Source organism: Giraffa tippelskirchi, chromosome 1 (assembly GCF_054371585.1).
Source record: "Giraffa tippelskirchi isolate mGirTip1 chromosome 1, T2T-mGirTip1v1.2.pri, whole genome shotgun sequence".
Classification (NCBI taxonomy): Eukaryota; Metazoa; Chordata; class Mammalia; order Artiodactyla; family Giraffidae; genus Giraffa; species Giraffa tippelskirchi.
In genome coordinates, this window is record NC_137275.1 from 171,110,136 (window position 1) to 171,128,551 (window position 18,416).

Sequence of the window (18,416 nt, forward strand, 5' to 3'; positions counted from 1 at the left end):
TATGAATGCAGAGTTCCAAAGAATAGCAAGGAGAGATAAGAAAGCCTTCCTCACTGATGAGTGAAAAGAAATAGAGGAAATCAATAGAATGAGAAAGACTATAGATCTCTTCAAGAATATTAGAGGTACCAAGGAAACATTTCATGCAAAGATGGGCACAATAAAGGACAGAAACGTTATAGACCTAACAGAAGCAGACGATATTAAGAAGTGGCAAAAATACACAGAAGAACTATACAAAAAAGATCTTCATGACCCAGATAACCACAATGGTGTGATCATTCACCTAGTACCAGACATCTTGGAATGCAAAATCAAGCGGGCCTTAGGAAGCATCACTATGAACAAAGCTAGTGGAGGTGATGGAATTCCAGTTGAGCTATTTCAAATCCTAAAAGATGATGCTGTGAAAGTGCTGCACTCAATATGCCAGCACATTTGGAAAACTCAGCAGTGGCCACAGGACTGGAAAAGTTCAGTTTCCATTCCAATCCCAAAGAAAGGCAATGCCAAAGAATGTTCAAACTACCACACAAGTGCACTCATCTCACATACTAGTAAAGTAATGCTCAAAATTCTCCAAGCTAGGCTTCAACAGTATGTGAACCGTGAACTTCCAGATGTTCAAGCTGGATTTAGAAAAGGCAGAGGAACCAGAGATCAAATTGCCAACATCCGATGGATCATCAAAAAAGCAAGAGAGTTCCAGAAAAACATCTACTTCTGCTATATTGACTATGCCAAAGCCTTTGACTGTGTGGATCACAACAAACTGTGGAAAATTCTTAAAGACATGGGAATCCCAGACCACCTTACCTGCCTCCTGAGAAATCTGTATGCAGGTCAAGAAGCAACAGTTAGAACCAGACATGGAACAACAGACTGGTTCCAAATTGGGAAAGGCTGTATATTGTTACCCTGCTTATTTAACTTATATGCAGAGTACCTCACGAGAAATGCCAGACTGGATGAAGCACAAGCTGGAATCAAGATTGCCAGGAGAAATATCAATAACCTCAAATATGCAGGTGACACCACCCTTACACCTGCTCCCATGGGAGTTGAGGAAAGTAAAGAGGAACTAAACAGCCTCTTGATGAAAGTGAAAGAGGAGAGTGAAAAACCTGGCTTAAAACTCAACATTCAAAAAATGAAGATCATGGCATCTGGTCCCATCACTTCATGGCAAATAGATGGGGAAACAATGGAAACAGTGACAGACTTTATTTTCTTGGGCTCCAAAATCACTGCAGATGGTGACTGCAGCCATCTGAAATTAAAAGACACTTTCTCCTTGGAAGAAAAGCTATGACTAGATTAGACAGCATATTAAAAAGCAGAGACATTACTTTGCCGACAAAGGTCTGTCTAGTCAAAGCTATGGTTTTTCCAGTAGTCATATATGGATGTGAGAGGTGTACTGTAAAGAAAGCTGAGTGCCAAAGAATTGATGCTTTTGAACTGTGGTGTTGGAGAAGACTCTTGAGAGTCCCTTGGACAGCAAGGAGATCAAACCAGTCCATCCTAAAGGAAATCAGTCCTGAATATTCATTGGAAGGACTGATGCTGAAGCTGAAGCTCCAATACTTCGGCCATCTGATGTGAAGATCTGACTCACTGGAAGAGATCCTGATGCTGGGAAAGACTGAAGGCAGGAGGAGAAGGGGATGACAGAGGATGAGATGGTTGGATGGCATCACCAACTCGATGGACATGAGTTTGAGAAAGCCCTGGGAGTTGGTGATGGACAGGGAAGCCTGGCGTGCTCCAGTTCATGTGGTTGCAAAGATTTGGACAACACTGAGTGACTGAACTGAACTGAAACACTCAACAAATGCTGGATACTACTATATCTATTTTTAAAATTTTAAATATTTGAGGTATTGACTAGTGCCACCCTATGAATACAAGGAGCATTAAATTATTCTTTTGAAGGACTAAAAGAAGACAATTACCAAATCTTAGTTCTAGCACCTTATTCTATTTTACCTTTTCTACCACTAGATGACACCACCAACCTACCATAACCCACTCTTTCCCCACAAATTCCACACAACCAATCTTTGTAATCACTGTTGATTAAGGAACAAGGTGTCTATTCTGGAAAGAATCCTAAATTATTCTTTAGTTTGAGTCTTCTTATTTATTAAAATTGCCACTGGCTATTTGGTGTAAATTTATTATTTCAGCTCAGTATGTACTAAGAGTCCTCGTTACTTAAGGAACCAACTCAGCATTTACCTACACAGATGGGAAAGGGGCATCCACCAGCCCACTTCACTGCTTCTCTTTTGAACATGTTTATTTTGTCACATAAAAAAGGAACAATTTTCCTGCCTGCTTTTCTCTGACAAGTTGATACAAGGCAGTAATTAACCATTAAAATATTGCAGATGATTCACAGGAGTGTTACAGACAAACTAATTTAAACCAAGGTCAGGTCTCCAAATCAACAAAATAACTTCAAAAGCAGGTGAGGGAGGAAAATAAGTGAGAGAAAAGGTAAGTAACAGCTGCTATTAAAAGTAACGCTGGGCAGCTAAAACTGGTCTGAGTACATTCCTAAAAATGTAATTAGCCAAATCCTTCCAGAAACTAAACCATCAAAATGACATTACAGTACACTTAAAAAATGTATTTACAGAGTGAAGGAGCAGTCATCCTAGCATATTGCTATGTCCTGAGGGTTTCCCTTCTTGTAAAGAAAGATGCAGAAGAGAATTAGATATTATGCTATAAAAAATTCAAATTGTCACCAATATATTTTGTGAAATGCTATTTATTAATTCCCTCAGCAGTGCTGAAGTTGAGAATGAATTAATTTAACAGGCTATGTTCTGGTTTCTTTGTCATTTTATGGGATAGTTACAATGACTAGAACCAAAGCACACCTATTAGCTCTCCAAACACCAACATTTATTAAGAAAGGTGCCAAATTCTACCATATAATGGAGCTCATTTCTCAGGAAGGCGGGCATGGATGTCCCATTTCCTTCACAAGGCAAGGGTCAGCTTACTGCTCCTACTGAAGGATTTCAGTAAAACAGAATTGCCTGCTTATTACTTTTGAAGGTCTAGCAATGTATAATTTTTATTTATCATAAGTTGCAGTGATACATTAATTTATTCAAAATGCTTTCTCATAATATGCCCATTTCCCAAAGTGATTGTGAACTTACAAGAGAGGTTCCCAAATAAGGCGACAGAAGTACCAAAAATATCACATCTAAGTGAAGAGCCTTAGACATTTTGATGACATATAGAAAGATTTTTTATTGGCTTTTTAATTACAAATAATTAAGAAATTACTGGAAGAAAGTGTGGTAATACCTAGGCAGGAGAAGTGGCAGCGAAGAATGGATCAGGGTTTCTGAAAAGGAGCAAGGGTCATATGGAAAAGAAAAAACCATGAAATCTACAAAGAAAAGGAAAGACAGGAAGTGACTGGGAAAAAAAGATTTGTGGAAAATTTGGTTCAAAGAATGTTATGAGATCTCACTAGCTCAGTCCATGATGGTAAAACCTGGGAGGAAACTGGTGACAAACCAGGTACATTACTGAATGTCTTTAGCTGAATAGAAGAGACCAGAGGGGGAAGAATAGGCTTTTGGTACAAAAGCCTTGGTCCCCAGCATGGGAGGTGACTAATGAGTAGAGGCAGGGGTAGCTGTGATGTTTGTATTCAAGTAGGACTCTAAACAAACTATGGAAACTTCTTCAAGAGATGGGACTACCAGGTCACCTTACCTGTTTCCTGAGATATCTGTGTGCAGGTCAAGAAGCAACAGCAGAACCAGAAATGGAACAACAGACTGTGTCCAAATCAGGAAAGGAGTATGTCAAGGCTGTATATTGTCACCCTGCTTATTTAACTTCTACACAGAGTACATCATGCAAAATGCTGGGCTGGATGAAGGAGAAGCTGGAATCAAGATCATTGGGAGAAATATCAGATATGCAGATGACACCACCCTTATGGCAGAAAGTGAAGAGGAACTAAAGAGTCTCTTGATGAAAGTGAAAGAGGAGAGTGAAAAACCTGGCTTAAAACTCAACATTCAAAAAACGAAGATCATGGCATCCGGTCCCATCACTTCACAGCAAATAGATGGGGAAACAAAGGAAACAGTGACAGACTTTATTTTCTTGGGCTCCAATATCACTGCAGATGGTGACTGCAGCCATCTGAAATTAAAAGACACTCTCTCCTTGGAAGAAAAGGTATGACCAGACTAGACAGCATATTAAAAAGCAGAGACATTACTTTGACGACAAAGGTCTGTCTAGTCAAATCTATGGTTTTTCCAGTAGTCATATATGGATGTGAGATTTGACTGTAAAGAAAGCTGAACACTGAAGAACTGATGCTTTTGAACTGTGATGTTGGAAAAGACTCTTGAGAGTCCCTTGGACTCCAACTAGATCCAACCAGTCAATCTTAAAGGAAATTAGTCCTAAATATTCATTGAAAGGACTGATGCTGAAGCTGAAATTCCAATACTTTGGCCACCTAATGGGAGGAACTGACTCACTGGAAAAGACCCTGATGCTGGGAAAGATTGAAGGCAGGAGGAGAAGGGGATGACAGAGAATGAGATGGTTGGATGGCATCACCAACTCAATGGACACGAGTTTGAGAAATCCCTGGGAGTTGGTGATGGACAGGGAAGCCTGGCATTCTGCAGTCCATCGGGTTGCAAAGAGTCGGACATGACTGAGCAACTGAACTGAACTGAACTGAGGACTCTAAAGACTAATTACCCAGTGTTGTTCAGTACTGTGCACATGACCCATTATCTCTAGTTGCAGCATGGCCCTACCCACTCTTAATCTAGGCCAAGATTATTAACTGTCAGAAATATGATACCACTGACTGAAGTGCATAAAATCAGATAAGTAAATTAGGAATCATAAATTAAGATCCTACTTTTTCTTTTTTTAAAATTTATTTTTAATTGAAGGATAATTGCCTTACAGTAGTGTTGGTTTCTACCAAACATCACCATGAATTGGCCATAGTTTTATATATGTCCCCTTCCACTTGAACATCCCTCCCACCTCCCTCCCCACCTTACCCATCTAGAGATCCTACTTTTTCTTAATTCACAGAATAAAGCCTAGAACCTGATGACACAGTCTTGGGTACCAGAAGCAATCCCTTTCTTTGGTAAATGGTCTCCAAAGTTGGCCACCTTCAATTCCTTCCCTCCCTAAGGGCATACGCTCCTCCTCACATCAAGATCTGGGGTCCAATGCTCTTGAATTGGGATAGTTAACATTGTTAAAATGGTTATACTACCCAAAGTGATCCCTAGCAAATCACCCATGACATTTTTCACAGAACAAGAACCAATAATCCTAAAATTTTGATGGAAACACAGAAGACCCAAAATTGTTAAAACAAACCTGAGGAAAAAGAACAAAGCAGGAGGCATAAGCCTCCCAGACATCAGACAATACTACAGACCTACAGTAATCAAAACAGCATGGCACTGGCACAAAATCAGACATATGGATCAACAGAATAGAACAGAGAACCCAGAAATAAACTCACACACCTAAGTTAATTAATCTTTGACAAAGGAATCAAGAATATACAATGGAGAAAAGATAGTCTCTTCAGCAGTTGGTGGTGGGAAAGTTGGATAGTGGCAGGTATATCGATGAAATTAGAACAAACCCTCACATTATACACAAAATAAACTCTGCATGGCTTAAAGACTTAAATATAGGATTTGACACCACAAAACTGTAAGAAGGACTTCCCTGGTAGTACAGTGGATAAGAATCTGCCAGCCAATGCAAAGAACATAGGTTCAATCCCTGGTCTGGGAAGATTCCACATTCCAAGGATCAACTAAGCTCGTGCTCCACAACTACTGAGCCTGCGTTCTAGAGCGCATGAGCCACAACTACTGAAGCCTGAGTGCCTAGAACCCATGTTCCCTACAAGAGAAGCCAACTCAATGAGAAGCCCATGCACTTCAACAAAGAGTAGCCCCTGCTTGCTCCAACTAGAAAGCCCACATACAGCAATGAAGACCTCATGAAACCAAAAAATAAACAAACAAATAATTAATTTTTTAAAAACTCTTAGAAGAGAACATAGGCAAAATATTCTCTGACATAAACTGTACCAATGTTTTCTTAGGTCAGTCTCCCAAAGCAATAAAAGCCAAAAAGGCAAAGGAAACAAAGAAAAAAACAAAAAGACAACCCTCAGAATGGGAAAAAATATTTGTAAATGAAATAACCTACAAGGGCTTAATCTTCAAAATATACAAAGAGCTCATGTAGCTCAATATAAAAAAATAAACAACATGATAAAAAATGGCTGTGCATGCTAGGTCATTTCAGTTGCGTGTGACTCTTTGAGACCCTATGGACTGTAACCCGCCAGGCTCCTCTGTCCATGGGATTCTCCAGGCAAGAACACTGGAGTGGGTTGCCATACCCTCCTCCAGGGGATCTTCCCAACCCAGGGATTGAACCCGTGTCTCTTATGTCTCCTGCATTGACAGGTGGGTTCTTTACCGCTAGAGCCACCTGGAAAGCCCCAAAATGGGCAGAAGATCTAAATAGACATGTCTCCAAAGAAGACATATAGATGGCCAAAAAACATATGAAAATATGCTCAATGTTACTAATTATGAGAGAAATGTAAATCAAAACTACAATGAGGTAGTAGCTTACACCAGTCAGAATGGCCATCATTCTGTCTACAAATAAATGCTGGAAAGGGTGTGGAGAAAAGGGAACCCTCTTACAGTGTTAGTTAGAATGTAAGTTGGTACACCTACTGTGGAAAACAGTATAGAGCTTCCTCAGAAAACTGAAAACAGAGTTGTCATATAATCCTGGAGTTCAATTCCTCAGCCTATATTCAGAGAAAACTAATTCCAAAAGTTACATGTACCCAGTGTTCACTACAGCACTATTTACAACAGCCAGGCTATGGAAGCAAACTAAATGTCCACCAACAGATGAATGGATAAAGAAGATGTGATACATATATACAATGAAATATTACTTAACCATAAAAAATAATAGCATGATGTCATTTGCAGCAACATGGATGCACCTACAGATTATCATACTAAGTGAGGTAGGTCAGACAGAGAAAGACAAATACCATATGATATCATTTATATGTGGAATCTAAAATATGACACAAATGAACTTATCTATGAAAGTAAAACAGACTCACAGACATAGAGACCAGATTTGTGGTTACCAAGGAGGAAGGGGCAAGGGGGAGGGATGGATTGGGAGTTTGGGATTAGCAGATACAAACTGGTATATACAGAATGGATAAACAAGTTCCTACTGTATAGCACAGGGAGCTATATTCAATATATTGCTTTAGTCGTTCAGTCATGTCCAGCTCTTTGTGACCCCATGGACTGTAGCCTGGTGGGCTCCTCTGTCCATAGAATTCTCAGGCAAGAATACTGGAGTGGATTGCCATTCTCTTCTCTAAGGGATCTTCCCAATCCAGGGATCAAATCCGGGTCTCCTGCATTGCAGACAGATTCTTTACCATCTGAGGCATCAGGGAAGTCCCATAATGATAAATCATATGATAAACCATAATGGAAAATTATATGAAAATGAATATGCTGCTGCTAAGTCGTTTCAGTCGTGTCTGACTCTGTGTGACCCCACAGACGGCAGCCCATCAAGTTCCGCCGTCCCTGGGATTCTCCAGGCAAGAACACTGGAGTGGGTTGCCATTTCCTTCTCCAAAGCATGAAAGGGAAAAGTGAAAGTGAAGTGGCTCAGTTGTGTCCGACTTGCAACCCCATGGACTGCAGCCCACCAGGCTCCTCCCTCCATAGGATTTTCAGGCAAGAGTATTGGAGTGGGGTGCCATTGCCTTCTCCGAAAAAGAATATGTAAGTATATAAAACTGAATCACTTTGCTGTACAGTAGAAACTAACACAATATTTTAAATCAATTACACTTCAATAAAATAAATGAAAAAATATACAAAAAAAGAATTGGGGTCTAATTCCCAGTGGTATGCTTGCACTGACTTGTACAGGTTGGTAATAGATGACTGTAAAATTTTCAGGAAATTTGCAAACCCACCATTTATAAATTAAACACAGCCATTATAAAACTTAAATATTACACATTAGATAAATCATATTAAAACAGGTCATAAATTCTTAAAACTCATCGCTTCCTAATTATTCTACTACATTATCTATGTTCTTGAGATTATTTACATCTATTGCATCTGTTATACACTTTAACTGCATTACCACTGTATTTGTAAAAAAGAAAACAGATTGGGAAGTGTATAACATGATGATGATCTATTCTTCTTTTCTTTTTTGTGATACTACCTCAGATCTACTCTTTTAGCCAACCATGTTTTTTTTTTAATATTTATTTATTTATTTGGCTGTGCTGGGTCTTAATTGCAGCCCATGGCCTCTTTTAGTTTCGGCATGCAGGATCTAGTTCCCTGACCAGGGATCAAATCCAGGCCCCCAGCACTGGGAGGTCAAAGTCTTAGCCACTGGACCACGAAGGAAGTCCCCTCTAACCGTGTTTTGACAATATCACATTGGTACCTTGAAATTGCCCGTGGTAAGAATATTTATGTTATGAAAATTGGCAAACACTACAAATCAAAGCTAGCTTAATTGTTTTATTGATTTTCTACAGCAGATGTTGGCAAATTATAGCCCACAGGCCAAATTCAGCCCACTGCTTGTTTCCTTATACCGATGAGCTAAACGTTTTTCAATTGTTGTTATGTAAGTTCCCACATAAAATCCTCAATTTTTCTTTTTGGCAAAATTTAAAATATTTACTATCTAGTTCTTTTCAGAAAAACTGTGCCTGTCTTAACTTAAGAAAGTAATGGAGGAAAAGTTATTAATAATTACACACTTAAAAATGGATTGTGTTTCTAGCCATCACATTGTGAATAGCACACACACACACACAAATTCTGGGGACACGTTATTCCAGTATTTGAAAACTATTCTTTAAGTTGGCGAAGAGGTCATTCATGTTGTTACAGGCACAGTTCAGAAAAAAGTCTTCATTGTTTCACTTTTTTGTTAAAAAGCCAAAAACATCAACCACATTCTTGTTGGAACTATATTGGTTTATCAATTGGTAATACAATAGTTGCATTAAAATTAATTAACTCACACTGTAAGAATCAACTAATACTATAGAATTTACAATAAAGAGTATATCATTTGTAAGTTGTGTGCCATATATCCTGCATACCAGTAATATGTGTGGATATACATACACACACACACACACACATATATATATTATTTTTTTTCCCCCCAGAGATCCCACTGTTAAACATTTGCCAGCACGCCACTGCTAATTCCATTTTATCATCTATCTGGGCTGACCTTAGGGAGCTGAATGACCAATAAAATATGATGGAAGTGATATTCTGAGATATTTCAAATTATGTAAGAAGAATTGAAGCTTCTCTCTGCATCTTAGAAAGCTCACTCTTGTGGCTCTCTCTTGGAATCTTAGTGTCAGTCTATGGGAAGCCTGTGCACGGTGAGTCCTAAACAACCTCACAGGTAATTACCATCTAACTACAACTGCATGAGAAACCCTGAGTAAACACTACCCATCTGAACCCCCCACACCCAAAGAACTATGAGAGATAATAATATTTTAAGTCTCTAGGTTCTGATGACGGCTTGTTAAAGAGCAGTAGATAACTGGAACACCATTTTATTTTAGAAGAAGCCAGTGAGTGGGGAGCCAGGTGGACTCAACACCTCAGGATCGCTAGGCTGGAGTATCCAACCCTCTTTTCTTCCATGTCCTTGGTGCAAAGTAGAAGTATGGACATGCTGGGAGTGGGGATGTAATAAAAGAAAGAATGGCTATGAATAATACATATTTTCATACAAATTTGAATCAAAGTGTCCACCAGCGATGCAGCAAGTAAAATACCATCAAATGGGACACTGACTCTACCCTATTCGTTCACTAGCAATCAACTTACCTGGGCTTCCTGGAGTTGCATGTAGTTCCTCCCACTGCCTTCTTTCTCTCTGCCTCTGCACCCACGTCCAATAGTCATGTTTGAGGTTAGCATCCCTTAAATTCCATGCAGCCTCTTGATAGGGCAGTGTCCTTGGAGTGTCTGATCTCATTATCTCATTCCCCCTGCACAGTTGCCCAGGAAGTCAGTGGGAATTCCTGGGTCCTGAGGAGAGTTTATGCCTGGAGCAGGCTCTATGACTTCTTTCTTTCTTTTTTTTTAAATTATTTTTGGCTGCTCTGGCTCTTTGTTGTGGCACATAGGAACAGGCTTGGCTGCCTCATGGCATGTGGGATCTTAGTTACCTGACCAGGGATCAAACCCAAATCCCCCACATTTGAAGGCAGATTCTTAACCACTGAACCACCAGAGAAGTCCCCAGGCTCTGTTTTCTATTTTCCTCCTTTTCCACTCCCTCCATGTGAATACATTTCTATAGCATTTCAGAGGAGAAGGAGAAAGGTCCAGGATACCATCCCATAGCAAAGAAAGCACAGTGCATAATGAGGAAATTTATCATCTCTAAATGTTAAGTATTGAGTTATTTTGTACCACTGAAGGAAATAAATAGAGAGAAATATGGTTAGCTAGGTCAACTTTCGAGAATCCATCTGAAAGTTGCCAATAGGTAAAAACAACGAAAACATCAAGTTGCCTCTAACTTCAGTTTATTGTAGATATAAATCAGGAATTTCATCATAACGTACTCTAGAGAGACTAGTTTGTAGACTTCATCTGGTGTCTTGAAATATTTTTGGTCATCTGAAAAAGGAGCTACCTACCTACAAATTGTAAGGATTCTAAATATTGAATGCTTCTTGTGCTGAGGACATTTTTTTCAAACAAAGTGCTGTTGCCACTGATACAATAAACCATTTTTTAAATAGGGAATTTCAAGTCCCTCATTTCAGTTATGTCTGGTTACCAAGAACTGCTCATAGCTCAGAGTAGGAACACAAGTCTACACTCTAATTTCAGGTATCACTTTTTCATTATGCCATTGTCCTCAAGAAGCTATGAATTATTAGCTCTAAATTAGTTTCATATTGTAATTTACACTTCAGATGACTCACACACACTAATTGTTAAATTCACACAATGAAAGCCACCTAACTGTGCTTGTCATTTGCTTTAAATTCTTTTTTTTTTTTTTAATAAATTTATTTATTTTAGTTGGGGGCTAATTACTTTACAATATTGTAATAGTTTTTGCCATACATTGACATGAATCAGCCATGAGTTTACATGTGTTCCCCTTCCTGGACCCCCCACCCACCTCCCTCCCCATCCCATCCCTCTGGGTCATCCCATTGTTCTGTTGGACTCTTCAGTCAGGTTTGAATGGATAACTCCTAACACCTCAACTGCTCAGAATTTTGTTATTAGGAGTTACAATAGTGCTCAAAAGTAACACTGTTTCACTTTCTTCTTAATCTCTACCACTAAAAATTTCCACTGATTGGGCTGCTCTCTATTCTGAACACAGATTTGAAACAGTTATATCACAAGCAGGTAAACCAGAATACCCATGTCCTTGAATTCTAGAGGCAGGCAGAGAAAAAACATCAGAATTCCTTCCTTCCTACATCATGTCCTATCCCTCACCTCATAGTACTATTTATTATTATTATTTTTATCTATTTGACTTATTTTTCCAAATCTCCTCTATCTGAGGAGCTGATAATTATATTTACTGTGAATTCTTAGAAGTTACACGGATTCCCTGATAGCTCAGCTGGTAAAAAATCCACCTGCAATGCAGGAGACCTGGGTTCGATCCCTGGGTTGGGAAGATCATCTGGAGAAGGGAAAGGCTACCCACTCCAGTATTCTGGCCTGGAGAACTGCATGGACTGTATAGTTCATGGGGTCACAAAGAGTCGGAAACAACTAAACGACTTTCACTTCACTTCACTTCACATGGTATTTACAGGTCAAAAATTAAAATGATTTTTAAAAGAAGCCAAGATATGAACATAAAGAGGAAGAGATTTGGTACCAAGAGTATGGAGAACAAGAGTTTCAACCAAGGATTGCTTGAGCACATCTATCTAGGCTGTCTGACACTTGGAGTTCGGACAATCACTGATACCTAGTGACTTACCAGTGAACCCCTGAGTGGGCATCATATCCCACATAATGAACACAGTGCTTGGACAGAACAGACCCAGATTTTGGTCCTAGCTCTGCATTAGATAAATGATTTAACCTTCCCAAATTCCAACACCCTCACTTCCAAGATGGAGACGGTGGCAGAGACTGGCTAATTGTTCATCAAACTGGTTCTCCTTCTTGGCACATAACTAGACTGCATTTCTCAGCCTTCCTGCAGTCAGATGTAACCATGTGACTGGGCCAATGAAATGTGACAAGTGACAGATGCTATGTTCTGACAAGATCCATAAAACCTTCCAATTTTGGCCCTCCAAGTTCTTCTCCATCTTGAGAGATAGGCTGAAGATGTTTCAGGCAACCTTGGGAGCCACGTGTTAAAAGATGGTCTCTGAATCTCCCCTGGCCACCCAACCGGAAACACTAAACTGGATTTTGCTGCATAACCAAAAATGAATAAGATATGTATTGAGTCTTTGAGATTTGGGGTTCATCTGTTGCTGCTGTTAGAGTTACCTTAACCAATACAGAGGTAATCATAGCCCCTCTACCACATGGGGTTGCTGTGAGGATTAAATAAGACAATGCTTGCAAGTTCACTGCCTGATATATCATGAGCACACATCATCAAATGTCAACTCCTTCTCAACAAGTAGGAGTTGGCAGCCCTGGGCCCACAAAGGAAACAGAGGCGGTGGTTACACATAGTTCCACTGATTTGCTGAACAGGTTCGAAAAATCACCTCCAGCATAAGTGTTTGGCATTTTAAAGAAAATGCTAATCAAAAGTAATATCTACTTCCTCAAATATCACTATGCATTTTATGACAGAATAAGGTAGGTAAATGCTCGAGGTACTTTCATCCCAAACTCCAAAAATACTCCCAGCTCACACAATGAAAAATCATATTTGATGCTTAAAATTGGTAAACCAGGTTTCAGACTGGTTCTGTAAGTCTGAAATCACCAGTTACAATGATGCAAAGATACTTCACTGCAGTCTGAGTAGATGTTCAACTTTTACTAGGAAGGAGTTTATTGGGAATTGGGAATAATTTCTGGTTTGTGTTCTGAATGCTAAGGGAAACGGTTGGTATTTTTCCCTCTGCAGTGTTCCAAGGTGCAGCTTGTCTGGTAATCTCTGTGCAGGGCAGAATGAGTCAGAGGTCTGAGTCACTTTACCAGAATGCATCCCATGTGTTTTATTCCAGGTCTGAAATAGCATAGTGTCTGGTCATGAGGGGGCCCCAGAGAGAAAACAAGTTGGAGCTATTCCCTCGGACTCCACCTCCAAATAAAGGAGACAAAACTTCAAGAGTTGGAAATTCCCACTGTTTCTCATTTAAAGGAAACTGATTTAAGATAAAAACATGTGTGAGTGACAGGTGAAACGTGTTTAACAGACAGTAGGTTTATTCACAGTCTTATGTTGAAGTCCTGACCTTCAGCACCTCAGAACGTGACCTTATTTGGAAATAGAGTTATTGTTGATATAATAGTTAAGATAAGGTCATTATACTTGGGCCCTAATCCAATATGCCTAAAAAAGGCAAAATTTAGAGACATACATAGAGGGAAGATAATGTGACAACAAAGGCAGAGACCAAGATGATGCCTCTACAAGCCAAGGGACACCAAAGACTGCCAGCAAACCACCAGAAGCTAGGTGACAGCATGGATCAGATACTCTCTCAGCTTTCTGAAGGAACCTATTCTGCCAATAGCAGATCTTGGACTTCCAGCCTCCAGACCATGACATAATAAAGTTATATTGTTTAAGTCACACAGTTTGTGGTGCTTTGTTATGGCAGCAGACTGATATAGTATATTTATGGGATAATTCATAATGTGATTAGTCATAGCAAAAGTGATCAAGTCAGTGCCTGGTTATTGTTCTTCCTGAAGAAAGATAGTAATGACTCACAGTCTTTTGGGAGATGCTTAATGGAGATGTAATAATACTTGGTGTTGGCAAGGGAACTATTCATGTGGTATTGCCATGAGCAATCTCATTTGCTTCAGTGGCACTGTACTAGACTGGAAAATTTTGTCCCTTTCCCTTAACATCTAGATATACAGCTTTACTAGGAGTAAAGTAGGCCCAAGATTTACAATCACTCCATTCTGCTGACAACAGCATAAAGGCCAAGTTTCTCCCAGTTAAGCACACACTTTAATATCCATAAATTCTCTTCTTTTTTCCCCTAAGGTTTATTATTTAAAGTTTTCAACATAGATTTTTGTTTTTGATAACCTTCATTTCTCTCTACTGGTTCCTCCACTAAAATGAAGGATTGGAACAAAATCAAAACCATCCATGTCTCTTTTCTGATAATCTAGTTGACAAACAATGAAAAGGTCACAAAGGATCAGGCACAACCATAATGAATGAAATAGATTCCAATATGTGGAGTATACACCCCACAGGATGTGTGTTGTATTCAGACTCATAATGAACTGGAAACCATGTGAGATGGGACGGCAGTATCTTTTCCACAGAGCTAGCTTCCAATACTCTTTGTAAGAACCAGCACTCTGGCCATGCTTCTGATGAGACCATTTTATCTACTGCTTTTCAAAGTCATACTCATTCTGACCTCATATATTGAACAAAGCACTGAAAGAGTATTATTGTAATTATTTATTTTTAAGGGTAGATTTTTCTGTAACCTGTGCTGTGCTTAGTCGCTCAGTCACATCTGACGCTTTGTGACCCCATGGATTGTGGCTTGCCAGGCTCCTCCTCCATCCATGGGGATTCACCAGGCAAGAATACTGGAGTGGGTTGCCATGCCCTCCTCCAGGGGATCTTCCCAACCCAGGAACTAAACTGGGGTCTCCCGCATTGCAGGCAGATTCTTTACCGTCTGAGCCACCAGGAAAGTCCAAGAACACTGAAGTGGGTAGCCTATCCCTTCTCCAGTGGATCTTCCCAACCCAGGAACCAAACTGGGGTCTCCTGCATTGCAGGCAGATTCCTTACCAGCTAAGCTACCAGGGAAGCCCCTTCAGTAACCTATATAACCTTAATTAGAACAACTATCATTTGTGAGACGTACTACAATACAAATGAGAGACAAAAGGTTTAGCAGCTTTCCCTTTACATGGTCGAATTAACCCATCTGTTAAAGGCAGTGGTTTCTACAGCCCAAATCAGTGCTTCCCTCCAACGAACATGCTATGTGTGTTGCAAGGAGACAAATTCTTCTCATTTTCTCAGTATTTCCACCCCAAAAAATTAACTGGGTCACCAGGCAGATAAAGGTCATGACACATACAACTATGGAGCTGCAGCATTGCAAAGGGCCATTGAAAATGTAAGGAATCCTCTTTTTTATTGCCCTGGTATCACACAGAACTTCTAGGTGATTCTTCCCAGGGACGAGTAACCAATTCCATTTTTGGACAGGCGGAGAAGCAGTCCTACTGACAAACATGTGGGCTATATTTTACCCATCTGATCTCAGCTTTCAGCTATAGTTGAAACTGACTGGAAGGAAACAAAGTAAGTTGTTTTCAGTGCAGGGGTAGATGGCTTTGCTTTCCGAGCTGACTCACTTAAATTTAAAAGGAAGTAAAAACCAGATATCAAAGGAACAAAGGGCAGACACCAACATGGATTTGTGTTTACCAAGTACCTACTATGTCTCCAGCACTGTGCCAGGAAATTAAAGAGAGAGAGAACTCAACGACACCATCTTTATCCCCAGTTAACTTAAAATATTGTCTAATTGTGACTAAATATTTAAAACAAGTTCAAAATTAATGGAAGATACAGTATATTTTTAAGTCCTAAGTTGGTCAATTTTGCAAGTGGTAATAGGAAATGGAGAATTTCTAGGAGTCATCAGGAAGTAGCTAGGTCTCAACCATGCTTTGGAGGACAAGTGAGATTTAGAAAGCCATAGCAACTAAGGACATTTCTTTGAGACTATATCTAGATTTAAAGAGCAATTAGACAGTTGTTCCAAAATACACAAAATAAGATGGTGGGATTCTATCACTATTTTTTAAACGCAGATGGGAAAGGAATGTTGAAATATAATCAAATATAGACAGAGATTGTGAAAACGCCACTGTATCACAGCTTGATCTATGAAGAAAACCAAACTCTGCCCTTAGCTTGGGGGTTTTTCCAACTAAAAGCTTAAATAAACAGTGTACATTTTCCCTTTCAAAGAAGATACACAATGTTACTAAGGAGTTCTTTCTCCATTGCTCAGTCATCCTTAATATCCACGCAAAAGTGAAAAGCTCTCATTCAGTTGATTAGAGTTTAATCTGCGTACCCTTCTTTGTATGTATAAATATCCTTCTCCCTCCTCCCAGATCATATAGCTCTTTCAGAGATGTACTCAGCGGCCTGATTAATTACTGGACCTCTATGTAAATTACTCTCAAGATTAAGATGATCTTTTTATCACTTATTCACCTTGACAAACATTTACAGTTTAACATATCTGACAAAGCTATTTGTATACACCTATATTATAAATGAAGGTGCCTTAAAGCTACAGTAAGTCTATAATAATAACAATAGCCTTAAAATAATTCGCCAACTACAGACAGTTCCCTACGCAATTACAAGATGCTATATGTTAATTTAGAAAGGAATTCCAAACAAGGCATTTAAAACCTAATAAGTTGCCATTAAATGAAGGGAGACAGGGGAGGAGGGAAAGAGAAAGAAAACCCTAAGGCTTGAACTGGGAGAAATGATTCTCAGAGCTACTGACCCTTGCAAGATCCATGTCTTCCTTGCATTTCTAGACACAAAGCAGATTTCTAATTGAAGGTGATTATCTGGTTACTACATCCCAAATTGCATGTATTTCCTGCATTGAGTCACATCTTCGTCTAATTATATGGAGCATTTATCAATGCAAAAGTCCATAGAAACAGTTGAGTTTCTACATGCAACGAGAATGTGCACTATATACTATGAGGCACTATATCACCATTACATGTGAGTGTCTTTAGTGACAACACTCTACCTCCTGGTACTCATATGGATCTACAAGTCAAACTACATTATCAAAACAATAGAAACAATTTTACAAAGAACTCATAAAAAAGGAAGGAACCTGGTATGCTCTTGGGTTTTCTGAGGCATGGAACCCCTGCACATGCCCTAGAAATATACACAGTGATATGGTAATCATTACCATGAAACAAATAAAAAGAATAGCAATACACAGTTCTAAAACCTAAAACACTAAGTCTTATTCAGCAATCTTTATCCCCATAAACTTGACTTGAGAGTTCAGTGCTTCAGTTAAAGATGGATCACTTGATCAAGGCAATGTAACAGTGAAAAAAAAACAAAAAACTCAGACTGCTACACCACATAAATGTGTCTCTGTAAAATATAATTCCATTAGTTAGGCTAATTAGGATTAACATGCAAGTCACTGAAAAGCCCCAAAGTAGACAAAAGACAATTTACCAAGGAAATACACAAAATCAAGAGCTATATTCACTCTGGGTCATTCATTTAACAGATTGGAAGGAGGGTCTTATTAATTCTAGAGTTCTCACCATTGATTATCGAAATGACACGGATACAAAAAGCTTACAGAATCCAAAGAACAATGTAGTTTCTTAGAAAAGATCTATGGACAATGCAGGGTGGGGCACAGAAAAAGGAAGTGAATCTAAATTTCCTTCTCCAAACACACAGATAATCACTGTTGCTAAATAGGTTACATACATATAAATATACATACATGTATACACATGTGAATCTGTTTTGTTTTTCTGAGATGTTTGTTTTGTTTCATTCTGAGATGAATGAAATGGCACTCATCTTGGGAATCCAGGTTTGTTTGGCATCTTTCATTGATTTAGCACAGTGATTTCATCCAAAATAATAAGGCACATTTCTAGTCAAATATACCATAAAGAAGCATTCGCAGCAAAAGACTAACACTAACTATGCAATAGAGAGAACTGTTCCAATTGCTCAAAAGGCAGTTGTGTAAAATCTGTCGTTGCCAAAAAAGCTTTCCCACCCTTACCTCCAGGGTCATGTTCACAGTGCTAATGGCCACTTTTATTTCTCCATCTGAAAGTTCCTTTAGATTCTTCAGCATTGTCTGTTCAATACCTAAACCTGTGGGTGAGAGAAAAAACATTATGTTATATTTGAGGAAGATTTTTGGTAATATTAAGGGATTATTTGAAGACATCACCCTGTTAATTTCCCCTCTCATATCTCTTTTAACCATAATAAACACACATGAAGGTAAAAAATCACAT

The 18,416-nt window shown here is 39.1% G+C and overlaps 1 protein-coding gene across 3 annotated transcripts in view; it reads right to left on the reverse strand.

Moving 5' to 3' along the window:
- PRUNE2 (prune homolog 2 with BCH domain) overlaps nucleotides 1–18,416 on the reverse strand; it is a 284,658-nt gene that overhangs the window by 181,817 nt on the left and 84,425 nt on the right. For all 3 annotated transcript variants that reach the window (XM_081505723.1, XM_081505702.1, XM_081505712.1), the window contains exon 6: nucleotides 18,176–18,270. In XM_081505723.1, coding sequence (XP_081361849.1) covers nucleotides 18,176–18,270 — 95 coding nt within the window. The remainder of the gene's footprint in view (nucleotides 1–18,175; nucleotides 18,271–18,416) is intronic.